Source organism: Mobula birostris, chromosome 5, assembly GCF_030028105.1.
Source record: "Mobula birostris isolate sMobBir1 chromosome 5, sMobBir1.hap1, whole genome shotgun sequence".
NCBI lineage: Eukaryota > Metazoa > Chordata > Chondrichthyes > Myliobatiformes > Myliobatidae > Mobula > Mobula birostris.
The window spans coordinates 180,737,414-180,755,275 of record NC_092374.1 but is presented as its reverse complement, the minus strand read 5'-3'; the positions used below and the strand labels follow the sequence as shown (position 1 = coordinate 180,755,275).

The 17,862-nt window shown below is 45.3% G+C and overlaps 1 protein-coding gene across 1 annotated transcript in view; it reads left to right on the top strand.

The window, feature by feature from the left end:
- LOC140198096 (complement C4-like) overlaps positions 1-17,862 on the top strand; it is a 125,785-nt gene that overhangs the window by 33,023 nt on the left and 74,900 nt on the right. The window contains exons 10-14 of the mRNA XM_072258996.1: positions 4,956-5,071; positions 9,998-10,144; positions 12,313-12,510; positions 13,490-13,684; positions 15,236-15,385. Coding sequence (XP_072115097.1) covers positions 4,956-5,071; positions 9,998-10,144; positions 12,313-12,510; positions 13,490-13,684; positions 15,236-15,385 — 806 coding nt within the window. The remainder of the gene's footprint in view (positions 1-4,955; positions 5,072-9,997; positions 10,145-12,312; positions 12,511-13,489; positions 13,685-15,235; positions 15,386-17,862) is intronic.

The window sequence follows — 17,862 nt, the reverse complement described above, 5'->3', positions numbered from 1 at the left end:
TAATGTCGGGTAAGGGCAAGGACATTACCTGGGACGAAGAGGCCGCAACCGCTTTCGTTAAAACCAAAGAAACCTTGGCAAACGCCGCGATGCTAGTGCACCCCAGAACGGACGTTCCTACTGCCCTCACGGTGGACACATCCAACACAGCAGTCGGTGGAGTGCTGGAACAACTCATCGAGGGTCGCTGGCAACCCCTGGCGTTCTTCAGCAAACACCTACGACCACCTGAACTCAAATACAGTGCTTTCGCCGGGAGCTATTGGCACTATACCTGGCAATCCGGCATTTCAGGTACTTCTTAGAAGGTAGGCCCTTCACCGCGTTCACAGACCACAAACCGCTTACCTTTGCATTCACGAAGGTGTCCGACCCCTGGTCGTCCCGCCAGCAGCGACATCTGTCCTACATCTCCGAGTACACGACGGACATCCAGCATGTCTCGGGAAAGGACAACGTCGTGGCGGATGCACTTTCCAGACCTACCATACAGGCCCTGTCCCAGGGGGTGGACTATGCAGCGCTGGCAGGGGCACAACAGGCAGACGCTGAGATCCCCAGTTACAGGACCGCAGTCTCCGGTTTGCAGCTCCAAGACCTCCCCGTAGGCCCAGGTGAGAGGACCCTACTGTGTGACGTAGCTACCAGCCAACCCCGCCCCATCGTCCCAGCAGCCTGGCGCCGGCGGGTTTTCGAGTCCATTCGCAATTTAGCGCACCCCTCCATCAGGACAATCGTCTGGCTGGTCGCCAACAGGTTCGTGTGGCATGGGCTGCGTAAACAGGTCAGTGAATGGGCCAAAACGTGCATGCAGTGCCAAACGGTTAAGATGCAGCAGCACACCAAGGCTCCGCCGCAGCAGTTCGAACCTACCCGCTGGAGGTTCAACCACATTCATGTGGATATCGTGGGGCCCCTGCCAGTGTCACGAGGAGCGTGGTACCTCCTAACTATGATAGACCGGTTCACCAGATGGCCAGAGGCAGTCCCGCTCACCGACACCGCCTCCGAATCCTGCGCCCGAGCACTGATCGCAACCTGGGTAGCCGGCTTCGGGGTACCGGCCCACATTACCTCCGACAGGGGCGCCCAGTTCACCTCCAGCCTGTGGTCAGCTATGGCCAAACTTTTAGGATCTCAGCTACGCCACACAACTGCCTACCACCCACAGTCGAACGGACTAGTGGAGCGCTTCCACCGTCACCTGAAATCGGCTCTCATGACCCGCCTGGAGGGGCCTAACTGGGTGGACGAGCTTCCCTGGGTCCTGCTCGGAATACGCACGGCGCTCAAAGAGGATCTGCACACCTCGTCGGCCGAGTTGGTGTACGGCGCACCCCTGGTAGTCCCAGGAGAGTTCATACCAGCCCCAAGGGGGCAAGAGGAAGAACCCACAGCAGTCCTGGACAGACTATGAGAGAGGCTCGGTAACCTAGCCTCCATCCCCACTTCATAGCACGGACAGAGCCCGACCTGCGTACCCAAAGACCTGCAGAACTGTAAGTTTCTTTTTGTACGACGGGGCGGACACCAGGCAACGCTACAGCGGCCTTACGAGGGGCCATTTAAGGTGATCAGGAACAACGGGTCCATGTTCGTGCTGGACATTGGGGGGGAGAGAGGAGGTTTTCACGGTGGACCGACTCAAACCGGCCCATGTGGACTTGGCGCAGCCGGTCCAGGCTCAGGCCCCGCGGCGCAGGGGCAGACCTCCCAAACAGAGGCCGATCCAGACTGTGGACATTGGGGGAGGTATCGCCGGTTCTGGGGGGGGAGGGGGTTATGTGGCGACCCACTTTCTGGCGCACACGAACCGGCTCACAACAGCGCGCGCAGGCAGAGGGCCAGCCCCCAAAAGGGCGCCAGGCCATCTTCACCAGCAGGGAGAAAATCCCGTGTGCGGAAAGGGTCTGGGAATATGCATTCCCCACAGCAGTCCCGCCCAGGGAGGGCGGGAACGGGAAGGCTTTAAAGCAGGCCGCGAAGTTTGAATAAATTTCTTTAATCGCAACTCTGACTCACCGACTCGGTGTGGTTATTCTAGCGCTGTGTGTAGCACACCGCTACACCAGAACCATTATTCCAATTAGGACAGTGTAATGTATTTTTACACAATCTATTCACTGCTGTGAAGTTACCTTCAGGGGAAAGCTAAGAGAGGTTGATGGCTTTGTCATGGACCTCGGGTGTAAGTACAAAGATGTCCCAGGAAAAGCCCAACACATCACTGGCACTAGCCTACACACCGTCAAGGACATAGACACAGAAAGGTGCTGGAAAGAGGTCAGTAACATCATGAAGGATCCCATCCACGTTGCTTATGGCTGCTTGTCCCACTCCCATCAAAGAGGAGGCTATGTACCATCCATGCCAGGATCACCACACTCAAAAACAATTAATTTCCCCAAGCAGTAAGGCACCTCTACCCATTAACTCACACCTCCACACCCTCCCCACATTCCCCCGTACCCCCCCCCCACCCGGTCATCAGGTTCGGATATGGCCCAAGTGTGGAGTGAGAGACACTGAACCAGGTCAATAGTTCACAGTCTTTAATGCAAACAGTGTTAAAGGGAAAAGAAACAATAAACACAAGGACCATTAACTAAAACTCACAAATGGAAAAATGAAGTCTACACTGTGGCTGAAAACAACAATGAAGAATAAAATAAATACCGCTAGTCTTCAGAGTCAGTTGACTCAATAATCCAATTTCTCATGCAAGGCGGAATATAAACAGACAATGAGACGTTGCTGTGTCCAAGTCTCGACAAATACTATGATGGAATGAATGGAGTTAAATACTAGCACAATGAAATAATAATTAGCTGACACGTGCATATTCACGAGCGCAATTGCCAAATCTGCCGTGCTGTCGAATCCATGGTTGTGACACCCCCTTCACGACCACTACTTTATCATGTCTCACCAGTCACCTTATGTACAGACACTCCTCTGCCTGATGTCACTTTATGGACAGACAATCAATCAATGTATATTAGTTATCTTTGGTATTTATATTTATTGCATTTTTAATTATTGTGTGTTTTATCTTGTTTTCTTTGCTGCTTCGGATCCAGAGTAACAATGATTCTGTTCTCCTTTACACATGGCTACCTGAAATGACATTAAACAATCTTGAACATTTTGAATTTTGAGTCTTGAGAAGGTGTGGGTCAGACTGGACTTGATATTACTCACTAAGCCATGGGGATAGAATGTGTTTGCACAAGTGACCAAGTCCAAGATGAAGAGTAGGGGGTCATGTCCATTATGTCTCCCTTGCGAAGAGTGAACTAACAATATTAACGTGTTGTTGGACTGTGATTCATTCTAGGGGACAAGTGTACATATTTGTACAGGGTCTACAGCATTGCCTAACATTGGTGAGTCTTGTGATGTATATGGTATGTACTGTCGTACCCAACAATTAGCGGCATTAACCGCATCTGCAAATTCATGTGATGCTTATAAAACACATTTTAATCGGCGCATGGTGACTAGTGAAAATTAGATGGAGTGCAACAACAAACAGTATCAGAATGAACAGTAGAGAACGGTTCTTTGTCTTTTGGCTGTTTAGTGATTTATTCACTTTAGCTCTGGGTGTAGAGGCATCTGCACCAGACTTCGGAGCGAGAGGTCTCGGGTTCGAATCCGGCTGGGTCCTTGCTGGGTTGAGTGTAGAGCTATCTTGTAAAGCAGACAAAAGCTAAAGAAACGCCATTGCGCCAGATTGTCCTGGGGAGGAACTTCACTTTAGCTCAGCAGTGGAACCACTGAGCAGAGGCTACTGGCACCATCAGTGCTTGCTGTCTCCATCTCGTCTTCCTGGTGCCACCTTTCCTCGCTTGCAGTGGTTGATCATGACGAAGGGTTTTGGCTCAAAACGCCGACTCTTTATTCCCTTTCACAGATGCTGCCTGACCAGCAGAGTTCCTCCACCATTTTGTGTGCGTTGCTCCGGATTTCCTGATTCTCTGGTGTTAATGGGTTCCAGGAAGCAGCTGAGATGGGGGCAGGTCATGCTGAATAAACCCTGTTGCTTCCTGCTTGGCTGCCTGGGAGGATTCTCAGACTGCCTGCCTGCTTGGTAACAGTGAGCGACCTCACCATCGCCCCTCGAGCAAACCTTGCAGAGGGGATGGTCCATATCCAGGGCTCCCAGGTCCTGCTGGCCTGTCGTGAGCTCCAGTAGAGTGCAGGATCCTTGTCCTTACATGCAACACATCTTGGTGGGTAAGTAATGGACAGAAAATGGTCAAACTGTGCCTTTGCTAGAGCACTTCCAGATAAACTCTTGTTAATCCACCACCCCCAAGACCAGTGGTGCTGGACTCAGAGATTTTCTGGACTATTGCCTGTTACTACAAAAATATATTTTTAATTTACTTCATTTGAGATGTTACCCTGTCCTGTCATAAACGTTCCAGTGAAATAGATAAATTTAAAAGGGGAAAGCGGCTTTAAAAGGAGTGTTGGAAATCGGGCTCCAGTGAGTTTAAAGAGAGCTCTAGAAATGGGAACCCGGTGAGTTTAGCAAACATGCTACGTCATCAGGATTTATGAATACTAGGATGGGGGATTATTAGAGGTGTTCCATTTGGGACAGTAGAAGAGAACATCGACAAAAAACAAAATCAGGTAGGAGAGTCCTGGGGAGAACAACATGGGAGTGGTATAAGAGGGTCAGCATGGACTGTGGACCAAAGGGCCTGATTTTCTGATTTGTTATATTGCAGTGCACAAGGTCACCCTAGTGGCCACAGTAGAATATCACCCTGGAACATCAGCACACACGCATTGTAATTACTGCAGGTGCATCAATTGCCGTTTACCATAAACACTTAGTGGACGTACTGATTTAAATAGTGGTGAAAATAGATGTGAGTTAAAGTAAAAAAAAAATTAAACAAAGAACAGATATAATAAGTACCTGTTGCTCTTTCCAACAGGTGGACAGATGGAGGAACTGGAGGAGAACAACATAAAGTTTGTATCCTCTCCCTACGTTATTGACCTGTCAAGAACAAGTGGCTATTTTGCACCACAGCTCACCTTCAATGTTTTGGTACGTATCATTGCCGCAGCTCAGAACAAAGTGGAGCTTCTCCAATGGAATGTAAATCTGTGTCAGATTGTGAGGTTTACGGTCAGTGAGGTGGGGGGCCTAGATTCCATGCTATAGGAATGTAAAGCTTAAGAGGTGCGTCACCAAACACTGGCACAGCAGGTAAAGCTGCATCAACACAGCTCTGCTAACATAGGTTCAATCTTGACCTCAGCCGCTGTCTGGTTTTCTTCCTTCCCCCTAGATCTCAGATCCTTAAGTCCCAGCAGCATCCTTGTAAATCATCTTTGCATTTTCCTAGTTTATTGATGTCTTATGGTCTTATTGTTTTTTCTACAACAGGGTGACAAAACTGTACACAATCCTCTAATACTCAGCAATGTCTTGTACAAATTCAACATACTGCCCTCCTACACTCCTTACCCTGACTGGCAAAGACCACCTCAAATGCATATTGACACGCCAGCTCACACTTGCCTGTTCATTTTCTTAGTCCCCATTTTCTGGGTTCCAGAGACCTGTTACAAAAAAAATGCATCTGATTAAATGTGCTCAGCAGCTCCACTCCATACTTTATGAATCTATGACTATATAAAAGCTTCTGAGGTCAGATCTACTCTCTTTTCTACCAACATACCTGACCAAGTGTCTCTTGACTATTGATCTGAATCTGCCTCAACCACTTCTTCTGGCAACTTGTTTGATAGATCTCACCACCTTCTGCATGATAAATTTTCTCCACAGGTCCCTTTTAAATCTTCCTCTATCACCTTAAACCTATTCCCTTTAATGTTTAGCTCATTTTGCCTGGAAAATTTGGTTGTCCCCTATGTTCCAAGAAATAAAGATCTAGTCTGCTCAACCTGCCTCACCCCTATATCTCAGGAACTCAAGTCCTTGTAGCATCCTTGTCAACCTTCTTTCCACTTTTTCCAGTTTACTGATCTTTCCTATAACAGAGCGACAGGAACTCTACACAATATTCCAAATGCGACCTCAGCAAGGTTTTATACAACTGTAGTATAATGTCATGACTCCCATACACAATGTCTTGCATGATGAAGGCCAGCATGCCAAATGCCTTCTTGGCCACCCCGTGTACCCGTGATGCCACTTTCAACGACTTCTGTGCCTGTACTTACAGACCCCTCTGTTCTACAACATTCCTCTGGGCACAACGATTCACTGTACATTCCATCCCCGTCTGACTTGCCAAAAGACATCACTTCCCACTGAACTGTATTGAAAGCCATTTGCCAATGTTTGTCCCACTTACCCAGTTGATCAAGATCCTCCATGTTCTTAGATACAGTGAAAAGCTTTTGTTTGTGCATCATCCAAGCAGATCATTTTGTACATATTGCATTGATACCAAAAAGGAAACCAAAATGCAGAATATAGTGTATATGGTTGGCAGAATTTTAGATGGTGATTAGGAGGCATACAGGAGTGAGATAGATCAGCTAGTCGAGTGGTGTAGCAACAACAACCTTGCACTCAATATCAGTAAGACCAAGAAATTGATTGTGGACCTCAGGAAGGGAAAGTCAAAAGAACACACAGCAGTCCTCATCATGGGATCAGCTGTAGAAAGGGCGAGTGGTTTCAAGTTCCTAGGTGTCTACATCTCTAAAGGTCTATCCTGGCCCTAACATATTGATACAATTGCAAAGAAAGCATAAGAGCAGCAATGTTTCATTAAGAGTTTATGCAGACTTGGTCACCAAAGGCACATGCAAATTTGTGCAAAGGTTCAATGGGGAATATTCCAAATAGTTGCTTCGCCTTCTGGTTTGGAGGGGCCACTGCGCGGGATCAGAAAAAGCCGCAGAAAGGTTGAAACGCAACCAACTTCATCATGAACACTGGCTTCCCCAGCATTGAGGACATCTTCAGAAGGCAATGCCTCAGAAAGCATTGTACATCATCAAGAATCCATGTCACATTAGTTACTTCCAGAAAATTACTAATATTATGGTAACTGAAACAGAAGGTCTCTTTATATGTGGGGGAGACTTAAATTTACAATTACAACCAAAGTTAGAATCTTCCAACAGAAAAACTTATGAAACAAAGTCCTTACATAAGAAAGTTAACACTGTTTTTGAGGATGTTGGTCTAATTGATATATAGAGGGACTTTTTCCCCAGCAGAAGGGATTACACTCATTATTCTGCCCTCCATTATGTATATACAAGAATAGACTATTTCATAACATTTGGAAAAGACAAAGGCAAAATAAACACCTGCCTCACAGGTGGATAGGGTAGTTAAGAAAGTTTACGGGGTGTTAGCTTTCATAAGTCGAAGGATAGAGTTTAAGAGTCACGATGTAATGATGCAGCTCTATAAAACTCTGGTTAGGCCACACTTGGAGTACTGTGTCCAGTTCTGGTCGCCTCACTATAGGAAGGATGTGGAAGCATTGGAAAGGGTACAGAGGAGATTTACCAGAATGCTGCTTAGTTTAGAGAGTATGCATATTGATCAGAGATTAAGGGAGCTAGGGCTGTACTCTTTGGAGAGAAGGAGGATGAGAGGAGACATGATAGAGGTGTACAAGATAATAAGAGGAATAGATAGAGTGGATAGGCAGCGCCTCTTCCCCAGGGCACCACTGCTCAGTACAAGAGGACATAGCTTTAAGGTAAGGGGTGGGAAGTTCAAGACCATAAGACCATAAAACAAAGGAGCAGAAGTAGGCCATTCGGCCCAAGTCTGCTCCGCCATTTTATCATGGGCTGATCCATTCTCCTATTTAGTCTCACTCCCCCGCCTTCTCACCATAACCTTTGATGCCTTGGCTATTCAGATACCTATCAATCTCTACCTTAAATACACCCAATGACTTGGCCTCCACTGCTGCCCGTGGCAACAAATTCCATAGATTCACCACCCTCTGACTAAAAAAATTTCTCCGCATTTCTGTTCTGAAAGGGTGCCCTTCAATCCTTAAGTCATGCCCTCTCGTACTAGACTCCCCCATCATGGGAAACAACTTTGCCACATCCAGTCTGTCCATGCCTTTTAACATTCAAAATGTTTCTATGAGGTCTCCCCTCATTCTTCTAACCTCCAAGGAATACAGTCCAAGAGCAGACAAACATTCCTCATATGTTAACCCTCTCATTCCCAGAATCATTTAAGGAATCCATGCTGAGTTCTGCCTATCTTTTCATATGCCTCTAGGTACTCTGTAACCTCATCCTTGGCAATCGACTCCAACAACTTCCCAACCACCGATGTCAAGCTAACAGGTCTATAATTTCCTTTTTGCTTCCTTGCCCCCTTCTTAAATAGCGGAGTGACATTTGCAATCTTCCAGTCTTCCGGAACCATGCCAGAATCTATCGACTTTTGAAAGATCATCGCTAGTGCCTCCGCAATCTCCACAGCTACTTCCTTCAGAACACAAGGGTGCATTCCATCTGGTCCAGGAGATTTATCGACCCTTAGCCTATTCAGCTTCCTGAGTACTTTCTCTGTCGTAATTGTGACTGCGCACACTTCTCTTCCCTGCCACCCTTGAGTGTCCGGTATACTGCTGGTGTCTTCCTCAGTGAAGACTGATGCGAAATACTCGTTCAGTTCCTCTGCCATCTCCTTATCTCCCATTACAATTTCTCCAGCATCATTTTCTATCGGTCCTACATCTACTCTCACCTGTCTTTTACTCTTTATAGACTTGAAAAAGCTTTTAGTATCCTCTTCAATATTATTTGCTAATTCCTTTTCTTGGTCTCAGTTCAATGATTGAATCTATTAAAATGAATATACTGCCCAGACTACTATATCTCTTTCAGACCGTACTAATAGAGATTAACCAAAATCAATTCAATGAATGGAACAACATGCTATCAAGATATATATGGCAATGTAAAAGGCCTAGGGTTCGTCTCAAAACTTTGCAAATAGCCAAGGAAAAGGGGTGATGGGGCCTACCTTCTCTTAGAGATTATTATTTTGCAGCACAATTGAGAGCTGTGATATGCTGGTGCAATCCATCATATGACGCTCAATGGAAAAACATTGAGGAGAGGATACTTTCCATCCTCCATACAGGCAATTTAATGAATATACTGCTGGTGACTGGTAAAAAGACCCTTACCAGGAAATGGTTATCACAGGAGAGCCCAACTTTGAATGTATGGATGGTAATTACAATGGACATTTACAAAATAGAGAAGATAACAGCATCTGTTAATCATAAGTTGGAACAATTTTATTCATACTGGAAAAAATGGTTTAACTGCATAACACCTCATAGGCCTGATTTTATTCTCACAAGTCAATGAATATGTTGTAAAAAAAAAGATCACTCCCTAATATGTACATAGTTTTCTTCTTTCGATTGTTCCTTCTTTCCTCTTTTCTATGTGTATATCTCAGATAAATATTATGTGGAGATTTGTGACAAATATGATTATGTGATATATATGTACAGTAGCTGAAATACATCTTATGGAAATGTTTGATGATGAAATTCGATAAAAAATAAATTACAAAAATGAAGGATCCCTGTCACCTTGAGCACGCCCCACTCCACTGCTACCATCAAGGAGGAGGTAAGCTCAGTGTTTTAGGAACAGCTCCTTCCCCTCCACCATTAAATTTCTGAATAGACAATGAGCCCATGAACACTTCCTCAGCGTTTCCCTCTCGTTTTGCCCCACTTACTTAAATTTATTATTTTATATAAACTTCCTATTGTAAATGATAGTTTTTATTATTATGTATTAGAATGTACTGCTGCCACAAAACAAAAAAAAATTTATGGCATGCCAGTGATTTTGAATCTGATTGTAAATGCAGACAGAGTGTGGTGTTACGCGCGTACTGATAACCACTCTGTTTTCACAGTGAAGGTAAGTTTTGGGATGATCCTTCTAGAGATTTCGGTGACCTCAGCTACGGTTTGTGTTGTAGGTCCGGGTGACTTATCCTGATGGATTTCCCGCTAGTAAGGTTCCAGTCCAGTTAGAAGGATATGAGAGGACATCGAGAACACAACAGGATGGGCAGGCTTTGCTGACAATTTCACCTCCATCAGATACAGAAGCTTTTGATATCAAGGTAGGAACAAAGAATATCTACGAGACTGCTTCTGTGCTGTGTCTCACTGATTTAAAAAGCGCAAGTATTAATTTAGCAAATGCCAAAAAGTTTATTTTGCTCATCCAATTGAAAGTTTAATGTGCTGTTTCACTCACCACTGGTGTAATGCCTGGTTATTTGTGTTGCTGCTGCCTTCCTGTCAGTTTGATCCAGTCTGACCTTTCTCCTATGACCTCTGATCTTTCTTATTATCAAGAACAGCTGCTCACTAGATTGTCTTTGGTTTTTGCACCGTTCTTTCTAAAATCTAGAGATTCTGTGTGTGAAAAGCCCAAGCGATTAGCAGTTTCTGAGATAATTGATCCCATTTGGCACCAGCAGTCATTCCAATGTCTAAAGCCACTCATATCACATTCTTTCCCCAGCTTGATATTTGACCTGGATAACAACTGAATCTCTTGACCATGTCTACATGATCTTATGCATTGAGTTGCTGCCACATGGTTGGCTGATAAGACATTTGATAGTGTATGTGTGTGAATATGTGTGTGTGCGTGTGTGTGTGTGTGTGTGTGCGCGCGCGCGCGCGCGCGCAGACATCCCATCCTGCAAAAACTCATTTCATGGAGATAGCACCATCAATTTGCAGGAGATTCCCGGAACCTCCGGGAGAGGTGGGATGTCTGCAATAGAGTAGCTCCCTAGCAGCTGGCCAGCTAGTTTAAATAACGTTAGCTATGCTAATGAACGAGTGACACCTGTTAAACTCACCTCAACATATCTTTTACAGTCTTAACCGACCATAGGCAATAGAAAAGTCACTGTTGCAAACAGTGCAGCGAGCAACACTGTCATTATTTTGACCCCTATTAGGCAGGGATAAACTTTAGTGTAGTCTGGGGTGACGTTCATTTTATATTTTCTTTTTTTGGAGCACTTCCATGGCGCGCGCGCTCTCTCGCTCTCGTCGTCTCTCTCGCACTCACTCTCTCTCTCACACACGTGTGCTCTCTCATGGTCTCTCACACTCTCTCGTTCGCTCTCACTCTCTCACGTGCTCTCTCTCTCACGCGCGCTCTCTCTGTCTGTCTCTGTCTCTTGCGCATGCGCTCTCTCGTGGCCTCTCACGCTCTCGCTCGCTCTCTCTCTCGCGCGCTCTCTCGTGGTCTCTCACGTTCTCTCGCTCTCTCTCTCTTTTTTGCTCGCTCTCAAAAAAATTGATTTCCGGGACATTGTACATAACTTGCGGGCATCAGGGAGCCACTATTAATATGCAGGAGACTTCCAGGAGATATAGTCTGTCTCTGTACTGTGCCTTTCTATGACTAGAGTCCAGTATACACAGTATATACTATATATGATTTTTGCCACGCGTTGAATTAACATTCTCCCCATTTTTATTCATAGGAAGACAGAGAACAGAAGCAGGCTGTTGAGTCCATTGAGTCTGCACTGACCATTTCCCCAATCCTACAGTAATCCCAGTTTATTCTCTCCACATTCTGATCAAGAAGCACACCCCCACATTCTACCTCTAGCCCTCACCCATACATTAGGGGCAATATACAGCAGCTAGTTAACCTCCTGACTGCACATCTTTGGGATGTGGGAAGAAACAGGAGCACCTGTGTGAAACTCTCAAACTCACATGGAGTATGTGCAAACTCCACACACTATCTCTCTCTCTCTCTCTCTCTCTATCTTGGTCTCTCACTCTCATTTTCTCTCTGTCTCTTACTCTCTGATGTATGAGGCAGCTGCACATGCCACAGGCCATCAAAACTAGTCCGGCCCACACTGGTGATAATCACAGTACTGATACCGCGATCTTCATCAAATCAACAAAAACTTCCCTGGTCACTGGGTGGCACTGTAGTGTAGTGGTTAGCACAACACTTCAGAGTCCCAGCGACCCGGGTTCAATTCCCACTGCTGCCTGAAAGGAGCTTGTACGTTCTCCCGGTGACCACGTGGGTTTCCTCCGGGTGCTCTGGTTTTCTCTCTCAGTCCGGTTGGTAGGTTAATTGGTTGTAAATTTGTCCCGTGATTAGGCTAGGGACCGTGGGCAGCGCAGCTCGACAGGCCGGAAGGGCCTGTCCTGCACCCTGCACTGCCTCAACAAATCAATGCCTGGACCAGACAGGGTCATGTGTTATGTATCACCCTTGTGGACGTTCTTCCACCAGGTGATCGCTGGGAACGGCGAGGCCGGGGCAGAAGCCAGTGAAGCACAGAAGACCATTCACATCTACCAGTCGGAGAGCAAGAGCTACCTCCACCTGACCATACCGCACAACGTGTTTGACCCCGACGCATCGTTCTCTGCCGATATAAGAGCCATCACCGCTGCCAATGCTGGGAACGTCAAGTACTTTTATTACCTGGTTGGTGTCTTACGTTGTTGTCGCACTGAGAATCTTTCCCTGCTCAGATGTGGTATAGGACAGCAAACAGAATCATACATCACAGAAATGGGGCCTTTCACCCATCTGGCCCATGCTAGCCCGGTTTCCCAGCTAAGCTAGTTCAATTTGCCCAGGTTTGGCAAACGTTTCCACTCTTTGTTCAGGTGACTTCCCCTGACAACTTGTATATAGTGACCATCCTCTAAATGAAAAACCTGCCCCTCAGTAAATCACTCCCCTCTCACCTTAAGCCTGTGCCTGCTAGGAAAACAGACCTTGTTCCCATCTTCCTCACTTCCCAGTACCCTTTCAAGCCCTCACTTATTAAGAATTCCCACCTTCACAATATGCAAAGACACTGAGGGAGTTTCACTAGCCTCTGAGAGAGGATTTTCACTTCATTCTTGTCTGAACTGACAGCCGATTTGTTTTAAACAGTGAGCCCAAATTCTAGGTTCCCCTGTGAAGAAGTGCCCCCCAGTGTCTTCTATATTTACATGTGGACACACAGGAGCAGGAATCTGCCTCAGGTGCACGCGTACATAAATACACAGAGAAACACATACACACATAACACAGAAAGACAGACACACAGAGAAACACACACACACACACACACACACACACACACACACACACACACACACAGAGAAACACATACATACACACACACACAGCACAGACAGACACACAGATAGACGCACACACACACACACACACACACACACACGGAAAGAGACAGACAGAAACAGACACAGAAATCGACACACACACGCGGAAACACACAGACAGACAGGCGCGCGCGCGCGCACACACACACACACACACACACACACACACACACACACACACACACACACACACACACACACACCCACCCCCGCCTCATTCTGTCTGAGTTTTTTGATGTGTTTTTTGAGCTGGTAATAACGGATGTTCTCACATTTCTCTTCTGCAGGTCATAAACAAAGGCAAGGTTCTGAAGATAGGCCACATTGAAAAATCTGAGGTGACCAAACTCACCATCCCACTCAGCTTGGACATGGTGCCCTCCTTCCGCCTTGTCCTGTACTACTATGTGGAGGTCAGGGGCAAGACCGAGATGGTGGCAAACTCTGCATGGATTGATGTGAAGGATGTTTGTGAGGGAGAGGTAGGGTTGTGCTTCCCTGCTCTTCAAGTATGATAGGAGTATTTGACGTCTCTGGGCCTGTATTCACTAGAACTCTGAAGGAGAGGGTGATTTCATTGAAACCTATTGAATTTTGAGAGGCCTTGATAGAGAGGATGTTTCCTATGGTGGGAGAGTCTAAGACCAGGGGGACCCAGCCTCAGAATAGAGGGGCATCCTCGCAGAATGGAGAAGAGAAGGAATTTCTTTAGCCAGAGAGTGGTCGATCTGTGGAACTCGTTGTCACATGCAGTTGTGGAGGCCAAGTCATTGGGTATCTACAAGGCAGGGGTTGATAGATTCGTGATTAATCAGGGCATGAAGGGATACGGGGAGAAGGCAGGAGTTTGGGTCTGAGAGGGAAAATGGATCAGCCATGATGAAATGGCAGAGCAGACTTGATGGGCTAATTTACCTAATTCTGCTCCTATATCTTATAGTCTTATGAAGTTATCTTTGTGCTGTGACGTTCCCTGTAGCAACAACCATCGCATTCAATAAATGATGAGAAGGGCTTGCATGAACGCCAAACCTCATTCTTGTCTCTGTTGATTTTCTCCTTACTAAGTAACAAGCACACATGGCAAGGATGATAATTCCACCCCCCCACCCCAGTGAAGATTATAACACTAGCACTGAGAAGCCACCACAGATCATATAGAACCAGTAATACTCCGTCCCATTTGTCTGTCCTGTAGAAATAGAAATACCTCAATTAAAATAATACTTGGGACTAGGACAGAAGAGAAGGACGCCACTTGGCCCATCATGTTGATGCCAGCTCTTTGAAAGAGTTCTAGGATTAATCCCAGTCTTTGATTTTTCTCCCCCTAGAGTTTGCCAACCTTTTTCTTTTTTGATTACATATCGCTTGAAGGCCACCATTGAATCTCCTTCCTCCACCTTTCCAGGCATTGAAAAGATGTGTTACTATGGAAACAAAACGCACCTTTTCTGCAGTTCTCTCTTCATATTTGTTCATATTTAATTTCTGACTCAATGACTCTACAACCTGCGGAAACCAAATTCCACCCTGAAATAGTTGCACTCTACGCATGATTTAGAGATGGTGTTGTGCTGGGCATTACCTCCAAAATTAGGTTGTACTCAAAGAAACTAAAGCAACAAGCAATCTGCAGAACTATTCTTAGGTGCTTCTCAATCTCCAGCTATTCTTCCAGCTGGTCACTTGTTGCACTGTATTCCAACATCTGCCTCTACGGTTCGGACGTTGGGTGGAGAGGTCAAAGGCTGATGCAGTGTTCATGTAGCAGGACAAGGGAGGAAATTTCCTGCAGCTCTCTCTGGTAACAAAAACAAAATCCTGGAATTCTCGGTATCTGTGGGATGAATAGTTATCAGCCCCAGCCTGACACAGGTAATAGTGGGTTTGGGACAACTCGCAGGTAGAAGGGATTAGGCTGGCACAACAACATGATCTGAAGGGCTTGTCCCTCTGCTGTACTGTTTGCTGTTCTTTGTAAAATGGTACAAAGCCAGGCTCAGTGCCTCCAATATTGCTGTTCACTGTAGATTACAATCAAAGATATGCACAGGGAATATGAGCCAGGATCCTCCGCAGAACTGAACATTGAAATTGGAGACACCGGGAAGGTCTGCCTGGTTGCTGTGGATAGTGCAATCTACATCCTCAACAAAAAGAACAAACTTACACAAAGCAAGGTAGGTGTAGGTTTTGGACCATTGTCACACCATGGATTGTTCTGGTGTGAAAAAAAAATGATAAAAAAAATTATTTATAGAGCACTTTTCATACAGATGATGTAGCTCAAAGTGATTTAAAACTGGATAAAAGCACAAACACAAAAATAAATAAAATAGAAGTCCCCATCATGTGGTATCAGGGAAGGGTCTCCAGCTCCAAGTTGTTATACACCGTGCTGTCATAATGTAGGAGAAGGCTATTCAGCCCATCGAGTCTGTTCCGCCATTCTGCAAGATCATGGTAGATCTTCCAATTCAGTACCACCTCCTGCAATACCCTTCCATCTGTGGATATTCAGAGATGTGTCTGTCACTGGTCTGACTGCCTGAGGTCGGTGACTGAGTCTCCCGGTCCCTCTGGGGTAGAGAATTTCAACCATTCTTCACCGACTGGGTAAATGGCTTGCTCCTATCCTTTATCATGAACAGGCTGGTCCTAATTCTGGGATGGAACCTCCTCTCCTAGACTCTTTATCCAGAGATAAGCCACCTCCCTACATCTATTCTATTCAATCCTGGAAGAATGTCAGTGATACATCCCATCATCCTTCTAATACGACCTTGTCTATTCAACCTCTGCTCTTATGGGTACCTACCATCCCTGAGTCAGTCTGTGAGTCCTCACTGCACTCCACCCATTACAGGTACATCCTCACTGAGGACAAATTGTGCAACACTCCAGGTGTGCTATTGCCAATATCCAGTGCAAACACAGGAAAAATTATTTACCTCCCCACCCCTCACATCAACCTCCCATAATCTCCTTGTAGTAAGTGTCAATATGTTACTATCCACATTAATTCTCCACCCGCCCCCCCTCCATTCTCACTTCTCTGTCTATGGCCTCCTAAATTTTTACACTATCTCCAACTCACCTCACCTTCTGAATGAACATCTTCCCTAAGTCAATATCAATTTCTACAACCAAACTCAGGTAACTTGCTTTCTCTGTATAAGAATGGGCCAGTTCTGCTGTAAGTCATCCACCTCTGATATTGGCTCTGATTTCTCTCTTTATTAGTCCAGCCCGTAGGGGATGAGCCACTGGTAACTAGTTTATTGTTGAAATAAGTACTGAGAGACAATAAAAAGACTTTTGTTCCATGCCATGCAGATGGATCTCTCTATTCATAAGTACATGAAGAACAAAAATGAAACAGAATGCAGAATGTAATGTTATAGTACAGAGAATGCACGGTGTAGGTATGGGTCACAATGAGATAGACTGGGAGATCAAGAGCTCAACTTTACTATATATGAGCTTCGCTCAAGAGTCTGGAAACAGTGGGAAAGAAGTTGTCCTTGAACCTGGTGAGACGTGTTCTGAAGTTTTTATTTCTTCTGCCTCATGGAAGGTGGGAAGAAAAGAAAATGACCGGGGTGGGAGTCATCACTGATTATGTTAGCTGCTTTCCCGAGGTATCAGCAACCATCAAGTTCAGCGATTTCCAAACTTTTTCTCGGTTACCACTTTGGGTAAGCACAGCACCAACTCTACTGCCTTAGGAGTCTGTGGAGCTTTGGCACAACATCAAAAACTCTGACAATCTTCTATAGATGTGTAGTGCAGGGTGTATTGACTGGCTGCATCACATCCTGGTATGGAAACACCAATATCTTTGAATGGAAAATTCTACAAAAGGTAGTGGATTAGGCCCAGTATATCATGGGTAAAGCCCTCAAAACCACTGAGCACATCTACATGAAACACTGTTGTAGGACAGCAGCATCCACCATCAGAGATCCTCACCACCCAGGCCATTCTCTTTTCTCGATACAGGACTTGTACCACCAGGTTCAAGAACAGTGACTACCCCTCAACCATCAGGCTCTTGACCAAAAGGGGATAACTACACTCACTTGCCCATACATTGAGAAGTTCCCACAACTAATAATCTCTCATTTAGGACTCTGTATTGTGTTATTTAATATCTTTGTTATTTATTGGTATTTATTTATATTTGCATTTGCACATACTGGTAGATCTTTCATTGAACCTGTTATAGTCACGATTCTATAGATTTGCTGAGCATGCCCAGAGGAAAGTGAATTTCAAGGTTGAACGTGGTGACAGATATGCACTCTGATAATAAATTTTACCCTGACTTTGACCTTTCCTCTCGGATCACATCTCCAGCACCCCTTTCCCTCTCCAGCCCTTACATTGAAAACTATAAAACATTTTGATTTACGATGCACAGAGAAAGAAAATGAGAGCTGTAAATTCAAAGCAGTGATAAATAATTGCAAAATAATTTCAAACCTATTGAAAGCTACAAATAAATAAATTAATGTATTTAATTGGAGTAAAAACAATTTTCATCAACAATTTTAGAATGTACATTAGTAGCCCAACTATTCACTACTTCATTGCTTTTTCACCTTTCAATGAGATGGATGGGCTTGGTGCAGTGATACGTATCAGCTTTTCAACA